This window comes from Mus musculus, chromosome 10, assembly GCF_000001635.26.
Source record: "Mus musculus strain C57BL/6J chromosome 10, GRCm38.p6 C57BL/6J".
NCBI lineage: Eukaryota > Metazoa > Chordata > Mammalia > Rodentia > Muridae > Mus > Mus musculus.
Window position 1 is genome coordinate 26,298,826 of NC_000076.6, and position 22,640 is coordinate 26,321,465.

General features: G+C 39.9%; 1 protein-coding gene across 11 annotated transcripts in view; it reads right to left on the reverse strand.

Moving 5' to 3' along the window:
* Positions 1-22,640, reverse strand: part of L3mbtl3 (L3MBTL3 histone methyl-lysine binding protein) — a 101,576-nt gene that overhangs the window by 24,365 nt on the left and 54,571 nt on the right. For all 11 annotated transcript variants that reach the window (XM_030245082.1, XM_006512735.4, XM_006512732.4 and 8 more), the window contains 5 exons: positions 19,552-19,628; positions 16,667-16,752; positions 15,022-15,132; positions 4,798-4,912; positions 3,828-3,930 (listed from right to left, as the gene is read on the reverse strand). In XM_030245082.1, the coding sequence (XP_030100942.1) occupies positions 3,828-3,930; positions 4,798-4,912; positions 15,022-15,132; positions 16,667-16,752; positions 19,552-19,628 (492 nt within the window). The remainder of the gene's footprint in view (positions 1-3,827; positions 3,931-4,797; positions 4,913-15,021; positions 15,133-16,666; positions 16,753-19,551; positions 19,629-22,640) is intronic.

The window sequence follows — 22,640 nt, forward strand, 5'->3', positions numbered from 1 at the left end:
GGGGATATGGGACCGTCTTCTGCATAGCCACCAAAGCCCGGGGACACCAAGCAGGCACTCAACACTCTACAGTATGCAAAAGCTAGGTGGATGGATGCTGAATGAAAACCAATCTGCAGATGTGCAGCCAGTTACTAATTTGTAAAACATTTCATGGAATCCAAACATATTCTCTCGAGGCTGCTGGAAATAACCCCTCGTTTAATTTCTGAAAGAGCAAATTGTATACATCAAAGATGTACCTCTGAAGGTGACAAATCTATAGCACACCTACTTCTCTGTAACTTCGCTCTCTTTCTCTGACCTCTGAGTCAGACAACAAAAGAATGCTAATGCTTAGCTCCCACTTGGGCACTCTTCTGGAGAGATGGAGTCAAGCCCTCTGGCTACTGAGTATCTCTAGAGATGAAAATTCCACACCACACATCCAACTCTTACTGATCGTATTTCATTCTTAAAAGTTGCCACCTCTAACTATGTTACTAGGTGCATTATGCTGCTTATAACATTTCTTAGATAGTAATAATAATCTGTAATCTTCAGAAATACTAACAAGCAATCCTAGCCAAACCAGTCTTTTGCTAATGTGCTCGTAGAATTATCTTTGTTGAAAGAGCAACTTTCTTGGTTATCTACGTAAAGAATGCATGTTTTGATTTATTCACCTTCTCAGTAAATTCATCTAAAGAGATTTTTTCTCATTATTTTTTTTCTAAGCACAGCATTCTCAGCAAGGACAGAGATAATTGCCAGTGAAATGAACCTTTCAGAGAATATGTATGCGGCAACAAGCCAGTCCACAAGTGGATGGATGAGATGGAGAACAGGCTGGGCTCGCTAAGGACTAGTTGCTGCCAAGGAGGCAGCACTGCACATTGTAAATTGTACAGACTGTCCAAGGAGTGTAGAACACCTGTGCCCAGGATGGGAAAGGTGAACAGCAGAGCCTGGAGCTGCCATTGCTTCTCCTAGCTTTTTTTTTTTTTTTTTGTCCAGAGACCCAGCCCACCAACTCTGCACAAGACAAAGTAGCTATGTCCTGCAAGCACAAGGATATCAATAGTTTTGTGGTTAAGCCTTGTCTTTTCAGTTATAAACTATACTCTCCCACTTCTTCAAAAAGGATGAACAGTTCTCTAGCATGGTCTCAATTAGTCTAAAAGTTTCCTTAGCGCATTTCTACATAAGTCATAACTCATCCCTTCTAATGACAAATACAACACCACCTGTAATACTCAGTCCATCAAGAATTTCCCCAAAGACAACCACTGAACTGTGGGAGCAGCTGGCCTGGAGGAGACTAAGGGGAAGGTCATCATGGCGAGTGCCAGGTGATGTGACATGGTTGTCTCTCTAGGCTTTACTGCCACACTTAGTTACATGGACCTAAGGACATGTCCATGACTCTATGCACAGTGCAGTATGTTGGGTTTCCTTCCAGAGCCAAGAACACATTTTAAATAGCCACCTGTATCCCAACAACATGCATGTCTGTCTCTCTGTCTTTCTCTCTCTCTCTCTCTCTCTCTCTCTCTCTCTCTCTCTCTCTCTCTCTTTCTTTCTTTCATGTATATGGGTACACTGTAGCTGTCTTCAGACAGACCAGAAGAGGGCATCCACTCTCATTACAGATGGTTGTGAGCCACCATGTGGTTGCTGGGAATTGAACTCAGGACCTCTGGTAGAGCAGTTAGTGCTCTTAACTGCTGAGCCATCTCTCCAGCCCCAGTATTTTCCCAATTGAAAAAAAATTCTTTTTCATAATTTGAGGATATTGCCTCTGGTCTGATGAACATTATGGGACTATATGGTAGATGAACCAAAGATCTTCATTTTCATTATGATTTTTGTATCTTATACTTAAAATGATGTTGTGTAGTCAGGATCTTAAGTGTGGGGCATTCATGGAGCAGGGGCACTGAGATGGGGCATGTGAGGGGCACTGAGATGGAAGAGATGAAGATGAGACTCATCAGATCCCCTCACCAGTGGCCAGAGAAAACAAGGTATTATGCACATGAAATACTACACTGTCCTTGTGGATACTACAAGCTTCCCACTTCCTGTACAGCTTGTGGTAAAGGAACAGTTGTAATAGCAGAGTGTTGTTCTGAAAGCTGGCTAATCCATTAGGCAACAGAACAACCTGTAACATAAAGTAGGTGAATATTCAATAAATATTACATGTTCTGACTGAAAAAAAAAAATGTTCTCCAAAAGAAGCCACTGAACAAAAAGATCTCTGAAATTAGAATGGGAGGTTTGCACACTTGGGAGCCATATCCTGCACTCAGCCTGATGTTATTAGCTGAAAGATGATCCAGCTGTCTTCATGAGGCATAGCTGATTACTCCTAAGACATTTCCAGTAGAGTTTAAATTAATGCTATATCTTTGGTTTGCAGCCATGCAAGTAGCATAAAGGATTTAAAAATGGTGTCTGCAAATGGGATCATCATCCCGTCTCTGTGTACTTTTTATTATGGAACATGATGAACCTCTTTTTTCTTTAAAACAATAACAACATCAACAACAACAACAACAACAACAACAACAAAACCCCACAAAACAAAAAACAAAAAAGAAAGCTAAGTAACATTTGTAGACGCAGAGATGCAGGGAAAGCTCTCTGCACTCAGTGAAAATAATACACAAATTTCACAATTCTCACTAACTCTTCGAGGAGTAGATAGTGACGTTTCTGAGTGTTTTTCATGTTACAGGTAGGTCACACAGGTGCCACCGCCTGTGTGTGGAGGTCAGGGGCCACCTTCAGGATCTGGTCCTCTCCTGCCATGGGGACTCATGGGGACCTACGGAGGCACCTCACCAAGCTGCAGTTTCAAAACTGTAAGAACCACATTTCTGGGCTGGTGAGATGGCTCAGCGGGTAAGAACACTCACTGACTGCTCTTCCGCAGGTCCTGAGTTCAAATCCCAGCAACCACATGGTGGTGGCTCACAACCATCTGTAATGGGATCTGACACCCTCTTCTGGTGTGTCTGAAGTCAGTTACAGTGTACCTATGTATAATTATAAATAATTCTTAAAACAAACAAACAAAAAAACCACATTTCTGTCCCTCTATGAACTAGATAAATAAGAAAGTTTTCTCAATGAGTAATCTAATTAGCATGTTTAACCATTTATACACACTCAGATGGGAGATGCTTGTATCCCGAAAAGCCCCCTAGATCATAAGAATTTGTCAGTATTTCAGTAATATTTTTAAATATCTATGAAGCTCCCCAAATCACCTGGACATCATTTTTTAAATTATACTTTTGGTTTTGTTTTGTTTTGTTTTTTAAGTTACATACAGGTGAGAAGAAATAATGGGAAAAATATCATTTTTGTGACCATGAAATTCTTACATTGGATGGTATCGCTTTCTGATGTTCACTGCTTATCTTTTTACTCAAACTGTAAAGTCACCCAATCACGTGACATTCGGCTAAATAATTTCAAAAGGGTCTGCCCTCATTTTATTATTAATGGCAAACCTCAAATAACTATTTTAGAAGCCATGGATCTGTAAAACTAACCAAGTTGCAAAAAAAAAAAAAAAAACACATAACAAAAACAAAAAGAAAAACCCAAAATAACTAAAGGAGATCTATTTTGAACAGTGAATGTGTGTTCTTTCAGGAAGGCTTAACTTCAGATATATCCTTCATTTTTGCACAGTCTCCATGGTAACTACATTTCTTGGGGTTCTGAATATAAAATCAGCTCACATCTGTTTCTTATGGAAGGAAAGCATTTCCTGCATTCAGGGACAGCCCGGTCCACATGCCCATGCATAGGTCTCCACGCCAAGCACATACCTCTGAGTGCCCAGGTATCTCGATTTTTTAAAATGACCAACACCCCTGCAGCCTAGAGTTGGACATCCTCCGGTTTCTGATGGTTCCATTAATTCTGCAGGGCCTGTAGCAAACGTGATAAAAAGAGAAGTTAAAAAAGAAAAGTATGACCAAGTTAAAGCGAAAGCTAAAGGTCTAACTGTGTAGGATGAGAAGAGGGTAGAGGAAAAAATAAAACAAGAAAACAAAACAAAAATTCGTTTCTGAAACAATGTATACTATAGAAAAACAAGTAGTTCTTGTAAAAAATTAAAATGCTTTGGACATCACTGTCTTTATAAGGTTTCCCCATGGTTCACTTTGTCACAAAGGTTAGTTTTTGTTAATACTAAAATGATAATAACCTTCTTTTAAGGTGTCAGACTACAGAGGTATTTAAATCTGAATTGATAGAAACATTTGAAAGAACTGTTATCAAATAAAAAATTGCACAAGAGTATTCAATGTGAAAACGTCAAACACTAGATTGTCGAATATGAAATGCAAGCATCATGTTGGAACTGCCTGAGCCAGCTAAGTGGCCCAGGCTGGAATGCACAGAACCATTACAAATCTCTGCAGCTCTTCTGCACTTCAGACCATCCGTGGCCTCATCCACGTGTGCAGGTGAATGCCTTCCCAGATGTGGCTCCAACATTTCAATCCATGACTATATAAAATTTTAATTGTCTGATAAATTATCCTCTAGAAATAAGTACTAATTTCAAAAGGCTGTGTTTACTTGCAAATAAAGCTCAAAATATCATCCTTCTTAGGGCAATATAGATTTTTTTCTTTTATAATTGTGTGCATGTATGTGTATAGGCTTGCTGGTGGCAATTAAATGAGGAGAAATCAGAAAAACAGAAAGAAGTAGAGATAGTGGAGACAAAACTAAAGCGCATTATTCAAGAAATGAAAACACCGATCATGTTAATTTAGTGCATCTTACTTAGCGGAGCCTGAAGAGGGTGCCCGGTCTTGGAACACCAGCCCACGGGGTGAATATCTGGAGAGTCTGCATCAATCCAGTAGTCATAGCAACTGCTCCAGCCATCAAAGTGAACCTGGGCAACAGAAAAGAGAACACAGAGTCACAAGAATATTTCTCCTGAAAAAAATAAAAATAAAAAAATCAACCCACTGCACAAGCCTTTCGCCCTCTCTTCTGATTTATACAGTATATTTAATATCTAATAAAGCAATTCAGTTCTTTAAGATACATCACTCACAACCTGAGATAAAAGATTCTTTTGAAGCTATCAACAAATTATCTAAACAGAAGTGAACTGCCTTCTTAAAGATGCATCAACAGGTTTATTATATATACTGTTGATAGTTTCATACTGTCAGCAAATGAAAAAGAAGAGCTCTATGCAACATCTTCAAACAGCAAACGAGACACTCACAGATACTGCTGAGGTGATTTAAAAATCAGGCAGCAGGGGGAAGGGAAGATGGGAAGAGCAGAAAGAAAGACCTTTGAAGTAAATATAAAGTAAGATTTTTTTTTTTTTTTTTTTTGGTATGTATACTGCCTTGCTAGGAACACATCCCCGAACCATACCATTAAAATTAGTCTTTCATGTTTTCTAATTTACATATTTTTATTTTATGCATATGGATGCTCTGCCTGCATGTATGTCTATGCATCACATCCATGTCTACTACTGTCTGTAGAATCCAGAAGAGGGCATTGAATCTCCCAGAACTGTGGTTACAGATGGTTGTGAGTCTCTGTGTGAGGGTCGGGGATTAACATGTGTCTTCTCTGAAGAAGATCAAGTGCTTTTAACCACTGAGCTCCAAAACAATTTTTCTTATAAATAACCATAATCTCTCTTAAGATACATTCTAAAGTTGTCACAGTTCATATTGTTACGGGTCAACAAGGTAAGGGGAAGTGGTCTTTTAGTGAACATTACTAGTTATCAGCTACCTATCTTTTAGGTGGATATATTCTCTCTCTCTCTCTCTCTCTCTCTCTATATATATATATATATATATATATATACACATATACATATATACACACACATATATACAAATACATACATATATATATATATACACACTATATATATAATATACACACACTATATATATACACACATATACATATATACTTTAAACGGTTATATATCACATATATTCATATTATAATAGATGTAATATATTACTTTTTACAATAAAATGTTATACTGAAGTATTTTATATATCTTATTTTTAGATTGTTTGTCAATTTGACTCTTCTGAAGTGTATGAATCCTTCAATCTTTACAAGACAATAAATATTCTAGAAGAATGTCTGAGGAAACACGGTATAATCATGACAAGAGACCAAACTAAGCCCATAAAAGACAACACTGATCAATTTAATTATATAAAAGTGTAAAGCTTCAGAGAGTGAATCGGTTTATAAGCAAGATGAAAGACACCCAAAATACACTCACTATACAAATGACAAAGCCCTTTCTTTCTTACTAAGCCCAGTCTATCCAGAAGGGGTGAGAACTGCATCAGAAAGACAGCAAAGAGATGCAATGGCTGGTCATCGAGAATATAAACACAGAGAGTTGGTAAGTCTCTGAAGAGACGATTAATTTAATTGCAATGGGAAGCATACAAATGAAAAGTACAAGATCAGCCTGCCCAAAATAGCCATTTTTTTTTTGAGCCCTAATGCTTGAAGGAGAAGCTTAAAGGGAATTCGCACAGACTATCGACAATGACCATAATGTCTGGAAGAGCCGCTTGCTAAATGCAACAAGCATTCAGAATACATTGTCTTTGTTTTTTACAAGGAAGGTAGCATGCAGTTATTAAAAATACAGACTTGTGCATGTGGGTTCAAAATAGTGCAGTTTCTCCATCCTACAAATCAGTTTTCCTAGAATTAAAGTCCTAAAGAATACCTCGCCTGCGAGAAATCATGGATACCACACTAAAGGGATGAATAGGGCTCGCAGAGACACATTGCCTACCTAATAAGCAGATAGGTAGAAGGCACCAGGCCAAGAATCAGAAATAAAGTCATTTATTATTCACATACAAAGAATGTGAAGCATCATTTAAGGCTAGTTAGCTCTCAAAGCTTCCTTTCTTCCCTATCAAAATAATGTCAAAATAACATTAAAAATGATACTCATCATTTGATGAAAATAGAAAGTTATTATATCAGTTACATCACAAAGTGAGTAACGATACTTTATATGTTAAATTCCTTTAAAACCTTCTGGTTTCCAGCTAAGTTGGGAGTAGGTTATTTTTGCCTTACTTCACACACAGAGCTTTGACGTTTGCAGTGCTCCCCAGACTTCTCTGTCTACACTAGACTCTACATTCATGTTTACTCTACTGTCTTTCTCAAGTGTTTTCGCCACAGGGTAATTGGCTCCTCTTACACGAGGAACACCATAATTACCTGTGAACACCGAGGAGAAGAGGAAGGGTATGTGTGTCTAAGCCCGGCCCATCGTTGAAGTAGTAGCATGAATATCATGGGGGTAGCCAACTACTTTCTTCTTGGATTCAAGGTTTGATCCCCTGGAGGGAATTAATGCCTATTGCAGTAAATGCCATCAAGAGCTGGTGAGCCCCAGGGGTGCACATCCATTACTACCATTTTGCTAGATGAACCTATGGTCAAATTGCTTTTAAATAGCCAGGCACATTCTAAACACTGGTAATAAGTTAGCACTGTTCCCAGTCTTCATCAGAAAAGCTGCTGCTTATTATGCTAGGCGGTGGCTAATAGAGAGATGCATAGCTGGCTAAGATGCTGAGAAGATAGGACAGTCACGTGGTGGGCCCTAAATGGGACCTCCCTATAACCCAGCCCAAGGTCAGGGAACATTAAAGAATATGGGATAGGAAGAGTAGAAAAACTGGAGAGTGAGGAGGTATGTCTTTTGTATACTATGTGCATTGGACTCACGGACTCACTGTAGCAGTGAAAAACTGGCAAGACTGTGCCTAACGCCATTTATCATGGAAGGGTAAGGACTCACGAGCCCCTGCCACTACACTGTGTGGCAGGACATAAAAAACAGAAGGAGGAATGCTTGGGAAGAAGTGGGATTAAATGACAGAATCAACATCTACATGAATGAGACTGTAAAAGACAAAAAAACTAAATTCCAAAAAGGAATAATAATAAGGTAAATACATATACCATGGAAAATTTACATAACAAAAGAGAACTATGAGACTTTCTATGATGCCACCCCATGATGGATCTAGTTAGACAAGTGGTGGCTTGAATGAGAATGGCCTCTATAGGCTCGCTTATTTGAATGCTTGGTCCCTCTCTAGTGTGTGAAACTGTTTGGGGAGGAATTAGAAGAGGTGGCCTTGTTGGAGAAGATGTGTTACTGGGGGTGAACTTTGAGGTTTTAAAAGCCTACCGCAGGCCCTGTCTCTGTCCCTGTGCTTCCAACTTAAGGATAAGATATAAATTCTACTGCTCTGGAACCACGCCTGCCTATAGCCATGCCCCCCTTCCATGGTAGTCATGGTCTAACTCTCTGAAACTATAACCAAGACCCCAATTAAGTGTTTCCTTTCATAAGTTACCTTGGTCACAGTGTCTCTCACAGCAATCGGAAAATGATTAAGGCACTACATTAAGAACAAGTCAGTAATAATGCTGTTTGTGTTTGTTTTTTTTTTTTTTAAATAAATTTCTAAGAAAATAGGCACTACTACTACTACTACTACAGAACACTCTTCCTACTTAAAACTGCAGTTAAGGGAAATGGATCCACACCTTTCACCAAAAAGCATGATCTGAAGTCTTTATAAAAACGACTCCATATTTTACTGATAATTTTAAGATTTAAAAACAGTTAATACTTTTATGAAAGGTATTATTTCTTGGAAAGAGAAGATTTGGGTGGACTTTTTTGTGAATCTGAAAAGCAACTCAGAAAAATATACATTATATATCTTCTGATCCTAAAGTCATATTGCAAAGGAGATGAGTCCTGTACTTGGAGGACAGAAACAGGTGAAGAAGTGAGTGAGTGGTTGAAACATACATCCTAAAAGACGAGTCAGGACCAGAAGGTGGATGCAGCCTGGAAGCTTAAGGAGTTGAGAAGGTTCCCTTCTTCCCCACGGAAGTCAGGATGCAAGGAGGCCTGACCCTTCCACAAACATACCAGGGCGAGGCCCTTTTCAGTTCCTTCAGAGGCGAATTCTACTTTCCAGAAAACAGAGAAACCTTCTGAACTCTAGGTATGACATCCTAGGTTCTGTTTTGATGATGCTGACAAAGAAGGTTTCCCGTACTGGGAAGGCTGGTGTGGTTTGAAGAGAAATGGCCCCCATTGATCCATATGGTTGGATGCTTGGCCATAGGGAGTGGCACTGTTAGGAGGTGTGGCCTTGATGGAGGAAATATGTCTCTGTAGGGGCAGCTTTGAGTTTCAGAAGCTCACGGCAGGCCCAGTGCCATTTGATCTTCCTGCTGCTTGATGATCTGAATGCAGAACTCAGCTCTTTCGAGCCACCATACTTCCCACCAGGATGACAATGGACCAAACCTTTGAAACTGTAAGCCAGCACCAATGAAATGTTTTCCTTTATCAGAGTTGCCATGGTCATGGTGTCTGTTCACAGCAATGAAACCTAAACTAAGACAGCTGATATCTTGATTTCGAATGCTACGGTAAGACCTACCAGTAGCAGTATCCTCTCCTTCCTCAAGATTTCACCCTCTAGAGCAGTGGTTCTCATCCTTCCTCATGCTGAGACCCTTTAATACAGTTTCTCATGTTGTGGTGACCTCCAACCATAAAATTATTTCATTGCTACTTCACAACTGTAATGTTAGTGTTGTTGTGAATGGTAATGTAAATATCTAATATGCAGGATATCTGATATGTAACCCACAGGTTGAGAAACACTGTTCTATACTTGTCAGTTGCCTGAGGTCAATTATGGTATAAAAATGTTAATAGAAAATTCCATATTGTGGTAAAGAGACCAGTTTCATACACCATTTTATTGTATATTGCTATAGTTGTATAATAGCAATTGTTGTTATTCTCTATATCTAGTACATATATTATACTTTATTACAGTATGTATATATGTATACACAGTGTATATGGGACTTTATGTGTGGTTGCAGGCATCCTCTAGGGATCTTGGAAGATATCCCTAATAGACAAGAGAATATGACTATAAGCCCTTTCACAAAAACATCCCGTATATGGTACCTTTTTCTTAATGTGAACAGGCATCGAAGATCACCTGACAAGCAAGAACCAGTATAAAAACAGGCCAGGCTAACTAAGAGACATTTGGGGGCTGGAGCAATGGCTCAAAGCACTAAGAGTATCTGCTGCTCTTGCAGAGGACCTCAGTTTGGGTCCTTCCTAGTTTCCACATCAGTTGGCTCCCAGTCACCCACCAGCTCTAGCTCCGTGGGCCAAATGGCCTCTCTGGCCTCCAAAGACACATGCACACAAATATACTCAGACATACACAGTAAGTAAGTACATAAGCAAACAAAACCAAGTAATGTTATAAAAAGAATTTGAGAAAATAATCAAAGAAAATGAGGAAAACTATCAGTAGTATGTATGTATGTATGTATGTATGTATGTATCTATCGATCCATCCAATCACTTTGTTGTTGTTTTTGTTTTCTTTCTTTTTTTTTTTCCTGGATGAGGTTTATCTGAAACTGGCTGTCCTTAAACTCACTGTGTAGAGCAGGTGCTATCGATAAAGGTGTGCACCACCTCTGCCCAGCTTGTAGATGCTTTTTAAAAGAAGCAGGGACTAAATAATGTTGTTGGGTTGGTTTTTTTTTTAATTTCTTGAAAAAAAAATCACAGATGCAATTAAAAATGCAACAGAACGTTTGAAAAATAGATGGAAGGTATTTCTAAGCAAAGAGAATTTTAAAACAAAAGTGTCAACCTGCCAGTCAGTATCAGAGCAGTGACTGGCAAAGAGAGAACAGAGCTAAGGAAGCAGAAGTGGAATATGTCCGAGACGGCAAGACACAAAGTGCCATCGTGGGAAAGCATGAGGACCCACTCTGACAAACAAAGACAGCATCACAAAGCATGAGTCCACAGAGACAGACATCCCTCAAGTGCTCCAGAAACATGCCCACTGCCCAAAGAGATGCAATCAGAGTCCTTTGATGTGCAAAAGCTTCAGGAGAGGCTGCAGAGCAACACAGTACACTACAGACAAATGTTCCCTCCTTAACACAGCTCACCCAGTCACACTAACCATCAAAGACAAATCCAGCAGATGGACATTTTCCCTTACGGTCCTAAAAATGCCCTTTCTTAGGGAGACACAGGTCTCAGAGGGACATGTTTCAGAGGGACAAAAGTATACCAAGCAAAACAAGGCATGTTGTCATACTTTGCAATTTTCAGGGAAATGAAATGCAATCTAGTGTTTCAGAAAACAAGGACCTCGGGATGCAGACTGTGGACCAGGCAGGCTGAGAGTGTGAACTCACGCAGCTGCAGCAGGTGACTGGAGAGTTGTGGGGAAAACGGTTAAAGAGAAAGAGATCCTTTGCTGAAAAACATTCTAGCACTTTTGACTCTGAAAACATCAAAACTACTGTAGCACTTCCAAAAATCAAATAATATAGAAATAAAAAAAACAAAAAACAAAAAACAAAAAAAACCCCAGCAACAACAACAACAAAAACAGATCATTTACAACTGGAAAACCAAAAGATAGTTTCAGAAGAGCTGACTTTAGAAATGAACAAGAGAATTCATACTAATAACAGGGACCGGTGAAACAAAAACCAAAACAAAACATGGCATGTAGATCCCCAGTTCCGTAACACAGAGAAGTTAAAGCAGACTTAAAATGGAGCGGACAAGTCACGTGGTGGTAGCACACGTCTTCAGTCCCAGCACTAGGGAGGCAGAGACAAGAAGAGAATCTGTAAGTTTGAGGCTGGCTTGGTCTATATAGTGAAGTCCAGGACAGCCAGGGAATGCTACATAGTAAGACACTGCCTCAAGAGGGATGAAAATTGAACTGAGAAATACCAGTGCATAGAAATGATTTTAAAAACTGGAGACAAACTATCATGCACAGCTGAAGCCAACAGGTGTGACTGGAGGGATGTGGCACTAAATACTTCATGTCCTCTGCCCAAAGCAGGTTAGAGCAGGTCCGCGTTCTGCTCCTTGCCTTCAACAGCGCCCAGCAAGAATGGCTATCTTACCGTGACCAGAGAGCCTCAAGGTGGAAATGGTTCATATCGTAAAACTTGAAGAGCTGATCTCATTTAACAGAGTTGATTTAAAATAGAAAACTACGCCGGGCAGTGGTGGCTCACACCTTTAATCCCAGCACTCGGGAGGCAGAGGCAGGTGGATTTCTGAGTTCGAGGTCAGCCTGGTCCACAGAGTGAGTTCCAGGTCAGCCAGGGCTACACAGAGAAACTCTGTCTCGAAAACAAACAAATAAACAAACAAACAAACAAACCAGCAACAATAAAGAAAACTACACAGGTAAGTGTGCGCTCCTCTTCCTTTTCTGCAGAAGAGAAACAATCCAATTTGCTATATCATCTCACCAGGCAGAAGAGAAACTCCTGCTGCTGGATCCCTTTTCCCCCCAACGCCTCTGCTGAATCTGGAACTGAGTCCCTGTCCGTCAGCTGGCCCTTTAAGGGGTTTAGAAACAGGGCGCCTGCACAGTGGTTCAAGTTCAGCTTGTGACTTTCATTCTAAAAACTAGGCAAAGATGATCACCTTCCACATGGCCACAGCCAGCTCCTCTTTGGAGACGAAGGAGTAAGCAAGGTGTTTCCTAAGACTGGGGCTCAGTAACTAGTTAAGGGATGGGGGACAGTCTGAGGCTTCCCCACTAATTAGTGAATCTGCGTCTCACAGTATTTCATTCCTCTGGATCTAAGTTCTCTCTCACACACACACAAAGATATTATTTCGAATTAATATAAAGCCCAACACTCTATAGTCTCAGGACTGTCATTATTTTTAGTATATCTCTTTACAGAATCCATCATGGATTTGTACTTTTGGAAAAAACAAACAAACAAATATTTTACATACTAATTTCAACCTGAATATTTTGCTTCCCAATGCTAAGTTCCCTATTGAAATATTCTCTGTTAATGTAATGGAGACACAGTAATTAATTTTCCCGTGGGCCAGCGAGGTTGCTCTTTCTCTAATGTCAGAGCCAGCACATCTGGGCTTTCCTTTGCTTGAGCTTTTCTCTTTGCACATTCCTTCTGGTTGCTTCGCTAAGCTACCAGGACTAACACTCAGAAGGACACACAACATTCTAACATTTTGATGTCAAAGTGACCTCTTGGTGCTTCATCTTCCTATCCACCATTGTAGGATGCTAAGTTCATTTCTCAAACTAAAATGCTGCCATCACACACACTGAAGAGGCTGCTGTGAAAATCATATACTTGACAGATTCATCTGCAGATTTATGGAAGCTTGTTCACTATTAGATGTTTCTTCAAACTCTAGCTCTAAAGCTCTGACTTTTCCATGACTTCCACATCACAACCAACTATAATGAATAGAAGGTGTGCTAGAATGTTGGGCAGTGGGGGTGCGCACTTTTAGTCCCAGCATTTGGGAGGGAGAGGCAGGTGAATCACAGTTTAAGGCCAGCCTAGTCCAGGACACCTGGGGCCACACAGAAAAACCCTGACTCAAAAAATCCAAAACCAACAAAAACAAAAAAGTGTACTAGAAAATGGACAACACACACTTTACAGTTTTTATATGAGTTTGAAAAATTTATGATTGGCTAGTTCTTAAACATACTGAGGTAAACATAAAGGTTTATTGTATATCAATAACAGTTTATAAAACTGTACTATATGTATTTTTTCAGGGTGTTTTATGTTTTATTAACTTATAAATTATCATTAGAAATAATGAGGGTTGGAGAGATGGCTCAGCGGTTAAGAGCACGGGCTGCTCTTCCAGGGGACCTGGGGTTCAATTCCCAGCACCTACATGGCGGCTCCCAACTGTCTGTAACTCCATTTCCAGAATCTGAGACCCTCACACAGACGTTTGAAGGCAAGACACCAATGCATATAAAAATAAATTATATATTTGATAAGTTATAGTGAATGATTTGATTCACTACTGCTTTGAAAAATGAGCACCCAGTCACGATTCCTGCAGCGTGGCACTGAGTTCTTTCCTTGCTAGTAATGACTAAAGTGCTTCATCGAATCTGCCTGAGTCTCAGTCTCATCAGTATGCCATCACCTGATGACAGGCCTAGCCCACTCCAGCGACTGCCAAGGTCCAGCAACATGAACAAGAACCTCAAAAAAATGTCATGTGCTGATAATGACTGGTCACTTAATGAGATATCATTATTCCTAACAGAGAAGTCAACTGATCCTAGCAAGAACGTAGGATGGGCACTGTTATGGCTAGGGAGAGAAATGATTGACAAAGCAAGAAACCTATGAGGCCTTTGGGAGTTGCTTCTGAATAACACATCAATATACTACGTGTGTGTGTGTGTGTGTGTGTGTGTGTGTGTGTGTGTGGTGGTGGTGGTGGTGGTGGGGCAGCCAAATCTTTTAGACACTGACTTAACTTAGGAGAAGTAATTGAATTAATCCAATTCTAGTAAAAACCCGATTTTACTTATAAAGCTATTTATCTTTACTTATCCTTTATAAACTCTGACTAATTGAGTCAACAAAAATTCTTAGTCTCTTAAAATTGTACTATTAGGACATGATGCATTTCTTCTCTTGTTGTTTTGTTTTTCAGGACAGGCCTTTCTACAGTAGCCATGGATGCCCTAGAACTCACAAAGATCCACCTGGCTCTGCCTTCTAAATGCTGGGATTAAAGGCCTGTGCCATCATCACCACCTGGGTTCTTTTCCTTCTTAAAGAGAATGTTACCCTAATATGTTGTGTCTACTTTCTCCGGTACACATTTAAAATGTTAAACTACCCTCATAGTTAAAAAGAAAATATCTTGGGGGCAATTATAGGAAAAAGTTGGATGGGTGCAAACCCACAAAGAAGCAGAGCCACTTTGCATAGTCCTTTGATTTTACTAATTTAATTGTAGTGATGAAGGTCGCTGTCTAGGAAAGTTTCCAGTTAAGGTGTAGATGAACAAAGGCGAGCAATCCAGAGCAGAACAAGGCCTACCTTTATCCGGTGGTCATCCGTGTCGGCTACAGTTGCTACTCTGATGAACAGCGGGTTTCTTTTGTCCACAGCTTCCAGCTTCATTTTCTTCTGGAATCCATGTGGAGGTTTCTGCCATACAAGAAAGATGCTACAGTGAGGAGAGGCAGGCTGGTAACAACAGGTTAACAGCTGAACTGTTTAGGTTACCCGTTCTCAGCCTAGCAGTGAGTGACACTTTCCGGTCAAAACACACATACAGAAGGACAGCCTTCTGCCTAGCTGAAGAGCAGACAGAAAGAGAGAGGCAGGGATACTGTAGCCATGTGATCAACCACAAAAATAGACCAGACATTTTCCTTACTGGCCAAGGTGCCATGGTAAAAGCAATAGGCGTAAAATTTGTTTTTAGAAAAGATGGAAAAACAAAGTGACTGATTACGAAGCACCTAGAAGTGGTAATAGGGGAAGGGAAAAAGATAATTTAAAACAAGTTGGCAATCCATCTGAACATGGTGGGCTTAACACTCAGAGGAAACCTCTAAGTTTCTGAGAAAGTCATAGGCCGAGGAAGAAAAGGCGAATTTTCCACAAGGCACTGGTGTGTTATATAAAGTAACGTGATGAGCAGAACGCTCACTGCTACGCGACTCTTGCCAACCATCTGGAAAAAATCTACGTCCTACCTCTCACCCTCTCACGTAACAGCAGACACGCAGGCTGTGGGCTGCCCATGTATCTGGTTAAAACCCCGAACACTGGAAGGGTTGAGAGCAGGCAGCAAAGACCGCAGCCCGCCAGCCCTACCTTGCTTAAAGCTTCGCCATCTGTCTGTCACGTGGTATCATAGAAACTCTCGCTCAAGCTTTCTCTCCATTATTATGATTTTTCCTCTTAAAAAAATCCATGATATTCCTTCTATCTATATTGTGAACTGTTCTTACTGGTTAAGTCTATCATTAATTAATAATTTCTGTATGAAAGTATCATCTAAAGGAGACAACTGTCTACAGAAGACAAAGCCATGTTTAAAAGACTATATTATTTTGTTTTTGAAACAGAATATCTGTACGTAGCCTGAGCTGGCTTTGAATTGTGCTGCTCCCCAATCACCTCTCAAATACGAGGAATACAAACATGTATCTAATGCCTGAGTCTTACAAAGTTATTTAGTATATTTATTTTACCCATTAAATTCATGAGAAAATATGAAGTATAAAACAATATATTTGAGGGGCTGGGGAGATAGATCCACTGGTAAAGTGCTCAGCTTGCAGGTTAACTCCCTAGAACCCACATTTATAAAGTAAACACGGTGCGCACCCTTGTAACCCCAGCTGGAGATGTGGAGGCAAGCAGATCCCTGTGGCTCACACCAGCCACCCTAGCCTAACCAGCAAGTTACAGCATCTGAGGAAAAGCAGTCAAGGTTCTCCTGTGCCCTGTTCCTAGGCCTGCCTCCTCCCCAACAGGACACATTTGTATCCACATACATAAACACAGTAACAATGTTAATTCTCAGAATCAAAAGGCTTTGGAAGCATCTTCCTCGCTCTTCACTTTCTCCTCATGGCTAAGTCAGCTGATCAGTTTCTTAGACGTCCACAGATAAACAGTGTCGTCATGAGTACATGTTTATCAAACAGTGCACAGCAAATTCACTCACCACTTTGAAAGCTCTTGCAGGAGCAGGTAAAGAATTGGTTTCTTCTAAATATTTATCCCAGGAAAAGTGTTTCACATGAGAATAGCCTGTGAAATAAAGAACATGGATGCTATGACAGTGTGATGAAAATGAACTAATTAATAGTCCTACAAAAAAACATGACACGGCAACAGGCTAGCCCAGGAAAGGACGCTCAGCTCCACAGAGAAACTCGAAGCTGTTTGCTCCTCCAACGCTACTGCTTGTAATGATTAGTTAGTTCCTTTCTGATCAGTTATTCTGACTCTATCACTGTTTAGATGTGATTATAGAAGTAGGATTTACAAGCATTATTGATGAAATATTACAGATAATTCCTTCTTTTGTTAGGCCAAATAAAGATACATGCTCAAGTCACAGAGTATTTTGAAAACAATGTGTAAAGGTAACCCCCTGTGACTCCACCCTGCTGCCTTGGTTCTCTCAAGAGTCCCAAATCCTTAGGCAGCCATGATAGTAGCCTACTTGGTGCAAAACTTGCCACATGAAAGAGACTTACAAAATCTGTGAGTCCATTAGCTGTAATGGAAGTCAGCTTTCTACCCACCTGAGAAACATGTATAGACACAGACAGAAGAAAACTAAAACAAAGCCAATAGTTTGAGATTTGAGTCAGGGCCAGTGATATCAATGGAAGGTTTTTTGTTTTGTTTGTTTTGTTTTGTTTTGTTTTAATTTTAACATACACTAGCAATGAAATAGAAAAGAATAAAAAGTTCTGCATATGCTTACAGATGCATATTCCCTTCAGCCAGTGAGATGCCTGATACATCCTGCTAGGAGTAAGCAAATAGCAACCAGACCTTGATTACTAGATAGTGCTCACCACTTTAAAAAAAATCTTGACAAAATGGCTACAGGGCTGTGTGGTGACCAGTGAATGTTCAGTACTTGTAGCTGCTCCATAGAGCAGATCCCGCGACAAGCGTGGAAAGGGAAGTTGAACAACCACCATAAGGGGGCTGTTGCTTGGTACACCTTTAAAACACCAAATAAAGGTCAATAATAACTCTCCGACAAAATTAGTAGAGGCTGGAGAGAGGGCTCAGTGGTTAAGAGCACTGGCTGCTTTTCAAGAGGTCATGAGTTCAATTCCTAACAACCACATGGTGGCTCACAACCATCTGTAATGGGATCTAGTGCCTTCTCTTGGTGTGTCTGAGGACACTGACAGTGTACTCAGGTACATAAAATAATAATAAATAATAATAATAATAAAGTTAGTAATCTACAGTTCTACAAAGATATAAATAAATTAACTAGATGAATAACTGAGAATTGAAAAAGCTAATCTTTGCAAAAGAATATCAATTAAACATACAAAAATAGAATGAGAAAAATTACCATTATCCATTAACATTTGTCAACTTAGAATAGTAATCAGTTCCAAATAGAAATATTAGCAGATGGTATAACTGAAAGACAGATGAAACAGGAGGTAATTATGAAATCTCAAATATTTCTAGAAATAAGTATTGGTAGAGAAGACTGGCAAATATGTCCTTGACCAACTGATGGCAAAAAGACAAACCGAAATGTCATGCCCTTGCGAGATTTACAAGAAAAACACTGTGGCAGACCTCAGGAAAAAAAGGTTCAACTTGGAGACAGACATGGGGTTGATTTCATTTAGTCTTACAACTCAAGAACCAGAGGCAGGTGGATCTCTCTGACTTTGAGACCAGCATGGTCTACAAAGCAAGTTCCAGGCTTATCATGGCTACCTGATAAGACTGTCTCAAAAACAAAACTAAGGAAAAAAAAAAGGAAATGTATAATTTGGGTCTAGTCATTAGGAAATGACAATCACACTCAAATAATATCACTCTGTACAAAATAATTAGTCTATAAGTCTCACAGATACTACGGTTGTGATTGTCAAGGAGACTCACTGGGGACCAGAGGATCTGTAGCCGAGTAACTGTGCAGGATTCTTTTGCATGACAGACACCTCGGGGACAGCTGTCAAGCATGAATCTTTGGATCCAGTTGAAAGATATATTAATTTGTAAATACTCTTAAAATTTCTCTACACCAGATGCTGTTTCCAAGTAAGTAAAAACAAAATATGTGAACTCACACAGACACACATACACAGACACACACACACACACACACACACACACACATTTTAAAGCACATCTAATGAATCTACCTTGTACATTTTAACTTATCAGAACATTCTAAAAAGAGACACTAGATACAGGAAAAGCTCATAAACTTTTAAACTACGAAGATTGAAAACTGTGGCTGTCTCTATTTCACTCTGAACTTAAAATCAAACATACATAAAGTTATAACTTTAAAAACCCAAAATAAAAAAAGTTGTATGTATTAGCAATACACACTGCTGACCCCAGCCGGGCAGCCCATGCAACCTTCAACACCACACTCACTTTTCTTACCTGCTCAAGTTATCAACTGTGCGCTAAAACAATTAAGTCCAAAAATAAATTTCAAGTTCTTTTTGCACACTTTGTCAAAGAACATGATATCTACGGTTGTGACACAAATGATGCCCATATTACTGCTTACAGTTGAAGCTCTATCAGGGTCAGCGAGTTAGCACCTGCAGTCACTGCTGGGCTTTGTAAGATGTAACTGTAACTATCACATTTATGTGTTTACTCTCTCCCTACGGCCACTTCTGTACTGCAACGGAGCTGAGCAATTGTGACAGGGACTCTAGGGCACACGAAATTTAAAGTAATCTATTCTCTTAAAGAAACAAAACAAAACAAAACAAAACAAAACCAAACCAAACCATGGCCAGCTCATCAAGTATCTGAAAAGCATTAGAGAAATTATAATAGAGAAATTATAATAGAGAAATTATATGTCCAAACCTGGTGGAGTAATCAGGGTTCTTCTGTGCTCTTTACACCAGCCGACTGGATGAATGTGTGGACTGTTTGATTCACACCTGCAGGTTATATAAATTAAAGATCTGGGGTTAGAGAGGCAAATGCTGCCAGGAGTTTTTGAGAGGAAAACTAGTTAGCGATTATAAACACATCTAAGAGTTCTATTACAATCTATCTAATTTGAAAAAAAAAATGCTAAAAGTTTATAGCTTATTTTTGCTAGATAAATATTACATGGTTCTGACACTAGTTTTATTTTCATACACACACCAATATATATATATGTGTGTGCGTGTGTGTGTGTGTGTGTGTGTGTGTGTCGCTAAAAGCCCAAAACTTCAAAGGCAGAAAAAGTACAAAGAGAGCATCATTTCCAAGAATCACGGGAGAAAATCATACGAAAGGAAAGCTAAAATTACTTTAGCATCTCTAAGGCACGCGTGCAAGACCACTGTCAAAACTCAGCATGCTAGAGTATGCATGGAAGTCAGAGAACTAGCGCGGGTCACGGGATGGGAATGTTCAGGGAGAGTGCTCATTACTGTGTGTGTTTGTAGGGTGGGGGAAGGAACGGAACAAAGAGGCATAACTAGCATGAAACTTTAAGATATAAAGTGGGAACGTACTGCTTCTGGCACTTCCTTAAAACAGTAGAATAAACACACACACACACACACACACACACACACACACACTGAGTATAAGTGGATTTAACCTATAATGGAGCAAGGAGACAATACTTCTAGATACTATAGTCCTATAGACTAGCAAAGGCCCAGTGCAAATAGATAATATGTATAGCAACAGCATGCCATTTCTGTTCCGCTTTAGAATTACAGATACCAGAGACTCAAACGAGCCACTTCCTCCTCTGTTGCTCTGCCCTGCCCACCATCTTTACTGTAATTAAGCACAGATTTACTATAATCAGCACACAAAGCTGGTGCTTTTGATTCCGTGCACCTAAGCACATTTGTTCTGTGAATCCCTCATCTCAGCATGGAACTCGTTTCACCCATTTATCTATGCCGTCATTCTTTTATGGATCAAGTGAAGATAATATGCTAAAAAGTAATGTGTCCAGCCAGCGGCACTGGACAGACCCTGAAATGGCCTCAGTAAAGTTAAGTGTAAGTTTCTTGGTTCTAATGGCCCTTACGACATTGCAGAAAGGAACTGTAGGAACTGTAGGAATAAAAGATAACGGTCTCCTGTATCTGCAGAAGATTGGGGCCCAGGAACCCTTAAGATAACAAATCTAGAGATGCTTAAGTACCTTATATAAATGGTGTGGCATTTGCATCTGTGGTATTGCATTCTCCCGGGTACTTAAGTCACTCCTAGAGTACTTACTTAGCTAGTACAATGTAAATATTTAGGGAGTTGTTATAGGGCAATGAATTTTGTTAAGCGTGTGCATGTTTAGTATTTATGCAGCCATCACAAGCCTAATTAAATTTATGAGCTGTGGTTGGCACGAAGGAAATGCAGATGAAGTAAAAGAATGGGTTGAGATTGGAAAGGTGTCCCTTTCTATAGCCTAGCCAAGGCTGCCTCTTACAAGGCATTACGTGTGATGAGAGGGAAGTGAGCCACTCAGACACAGAAAGGAAACTTCTGCCCATGGGTTCAGAAGGGAGACCCTAGTAGTGTTGTGTCAGGGATAGGAAAGGATGGACTAGAGGAAGCAGACAATACAAAATGGTGTTGGGATAGAAGGACAAGACGTAACAAAGTATAGGATTTTAGTAAAGAGCAATGTAAATAAAACATCGTAGAGGGTGTTCTACAAAGAAGGAGCTTAGCCTGATTTATATCTTTTGGTTTGTTTGGTTGGTCTTGGTTTTTTAAGCCAGGTTTCTCTGTGTAGCCCTGGCTGTCCTTGAATTCACTCTGTAGACTAGCGTGGCCTCAAACTCAAGAGATCTACCTGCCTCTGCCTCCTGAGTGCTGGGATTAAAGGCACGTGTCACCACCATTCAGCTCCAATTTATGTTTTAATTATTTTAACTATTATGCAAACAGGAATCCATGCTGGAGGCCAGTTAGATGGTACTAGTACCACAAATGATCCCAGAGGCTCGGGTCACAGTGGCGGCAGTGAAAACAGAGAGCAATCAGTTTTGAGTGAACATTGTAAACAGAGGACTGAGAGTGTTGGTCGGTACATTTAGCATAGGATGTGAGTGAACTGAGGAAGTCAGGACACTACAAGGTTATGGGTATAGGCAGCAGGAATGCACTGCCATTTCCTGGGCTAGGAGAAACTGTTATCAGTGCCTCGGACATTTCCAGTGACAAGTGAGAACGCCTGCTCTGAGCATGTTTAGCAAACAAGAAAGACTGTCAAATACACCATGGACACAAAAGCCTGGAGAGAGATCACACAGAAAGAAGATCAGGGCTCAAAGTATCCATTCTGCCGTTATCAGCATTTGGGCTGACACTTAATCACCTGAAGAAAGGGACAAAGTCCATGTCAGGTGACTTGTAAGTGACGTAATAGAAGAAATCAACTGGAATCAATGGTGCTACAGGTCTAAAGAGAAGTGAGGACTAATCATGAGACCTGTCAACAGAAACTTCTCTAGTTATCACTGACAAACAGGACACAACAGCTGGAACAAAATGAAGTTAAAAATGGCGAAGATGGTGTCAGAGAAAGCATATTGACTTAAGAAGTTCAGGTAAGCTGGGCAGTGGTGGCGCACACCTTTAATCTCAGCACTTGGGAGGCAGAGGCAGGTGGATTTCTGAGTTCAAGGCCAGCCTGGTCTACAAAGTGAGTTCCAGGACAGCCAGGGCTACACAGAGAAACCCTGTCTCAAAAAACCAAAGGAAAAAAAAAGTTCAGGTATAAATGGAGGCAGCAAAATGAGGCAAAAGAGAGAAGAAAAAGAAAAAACCTGAAGTTTTGCTTTATTGATTATTAAAAAATTGAAAGATGTGAAGTTGAGTATATAGGAATTTTCTATTTTCTAAGCTACTTTAAGTTTAAAATTACTTGAAAACAATTTTTTTTTGAACAAGTACACAATAGCCAGAAAAGAAGGAGTTGCTGAGCAAATCTT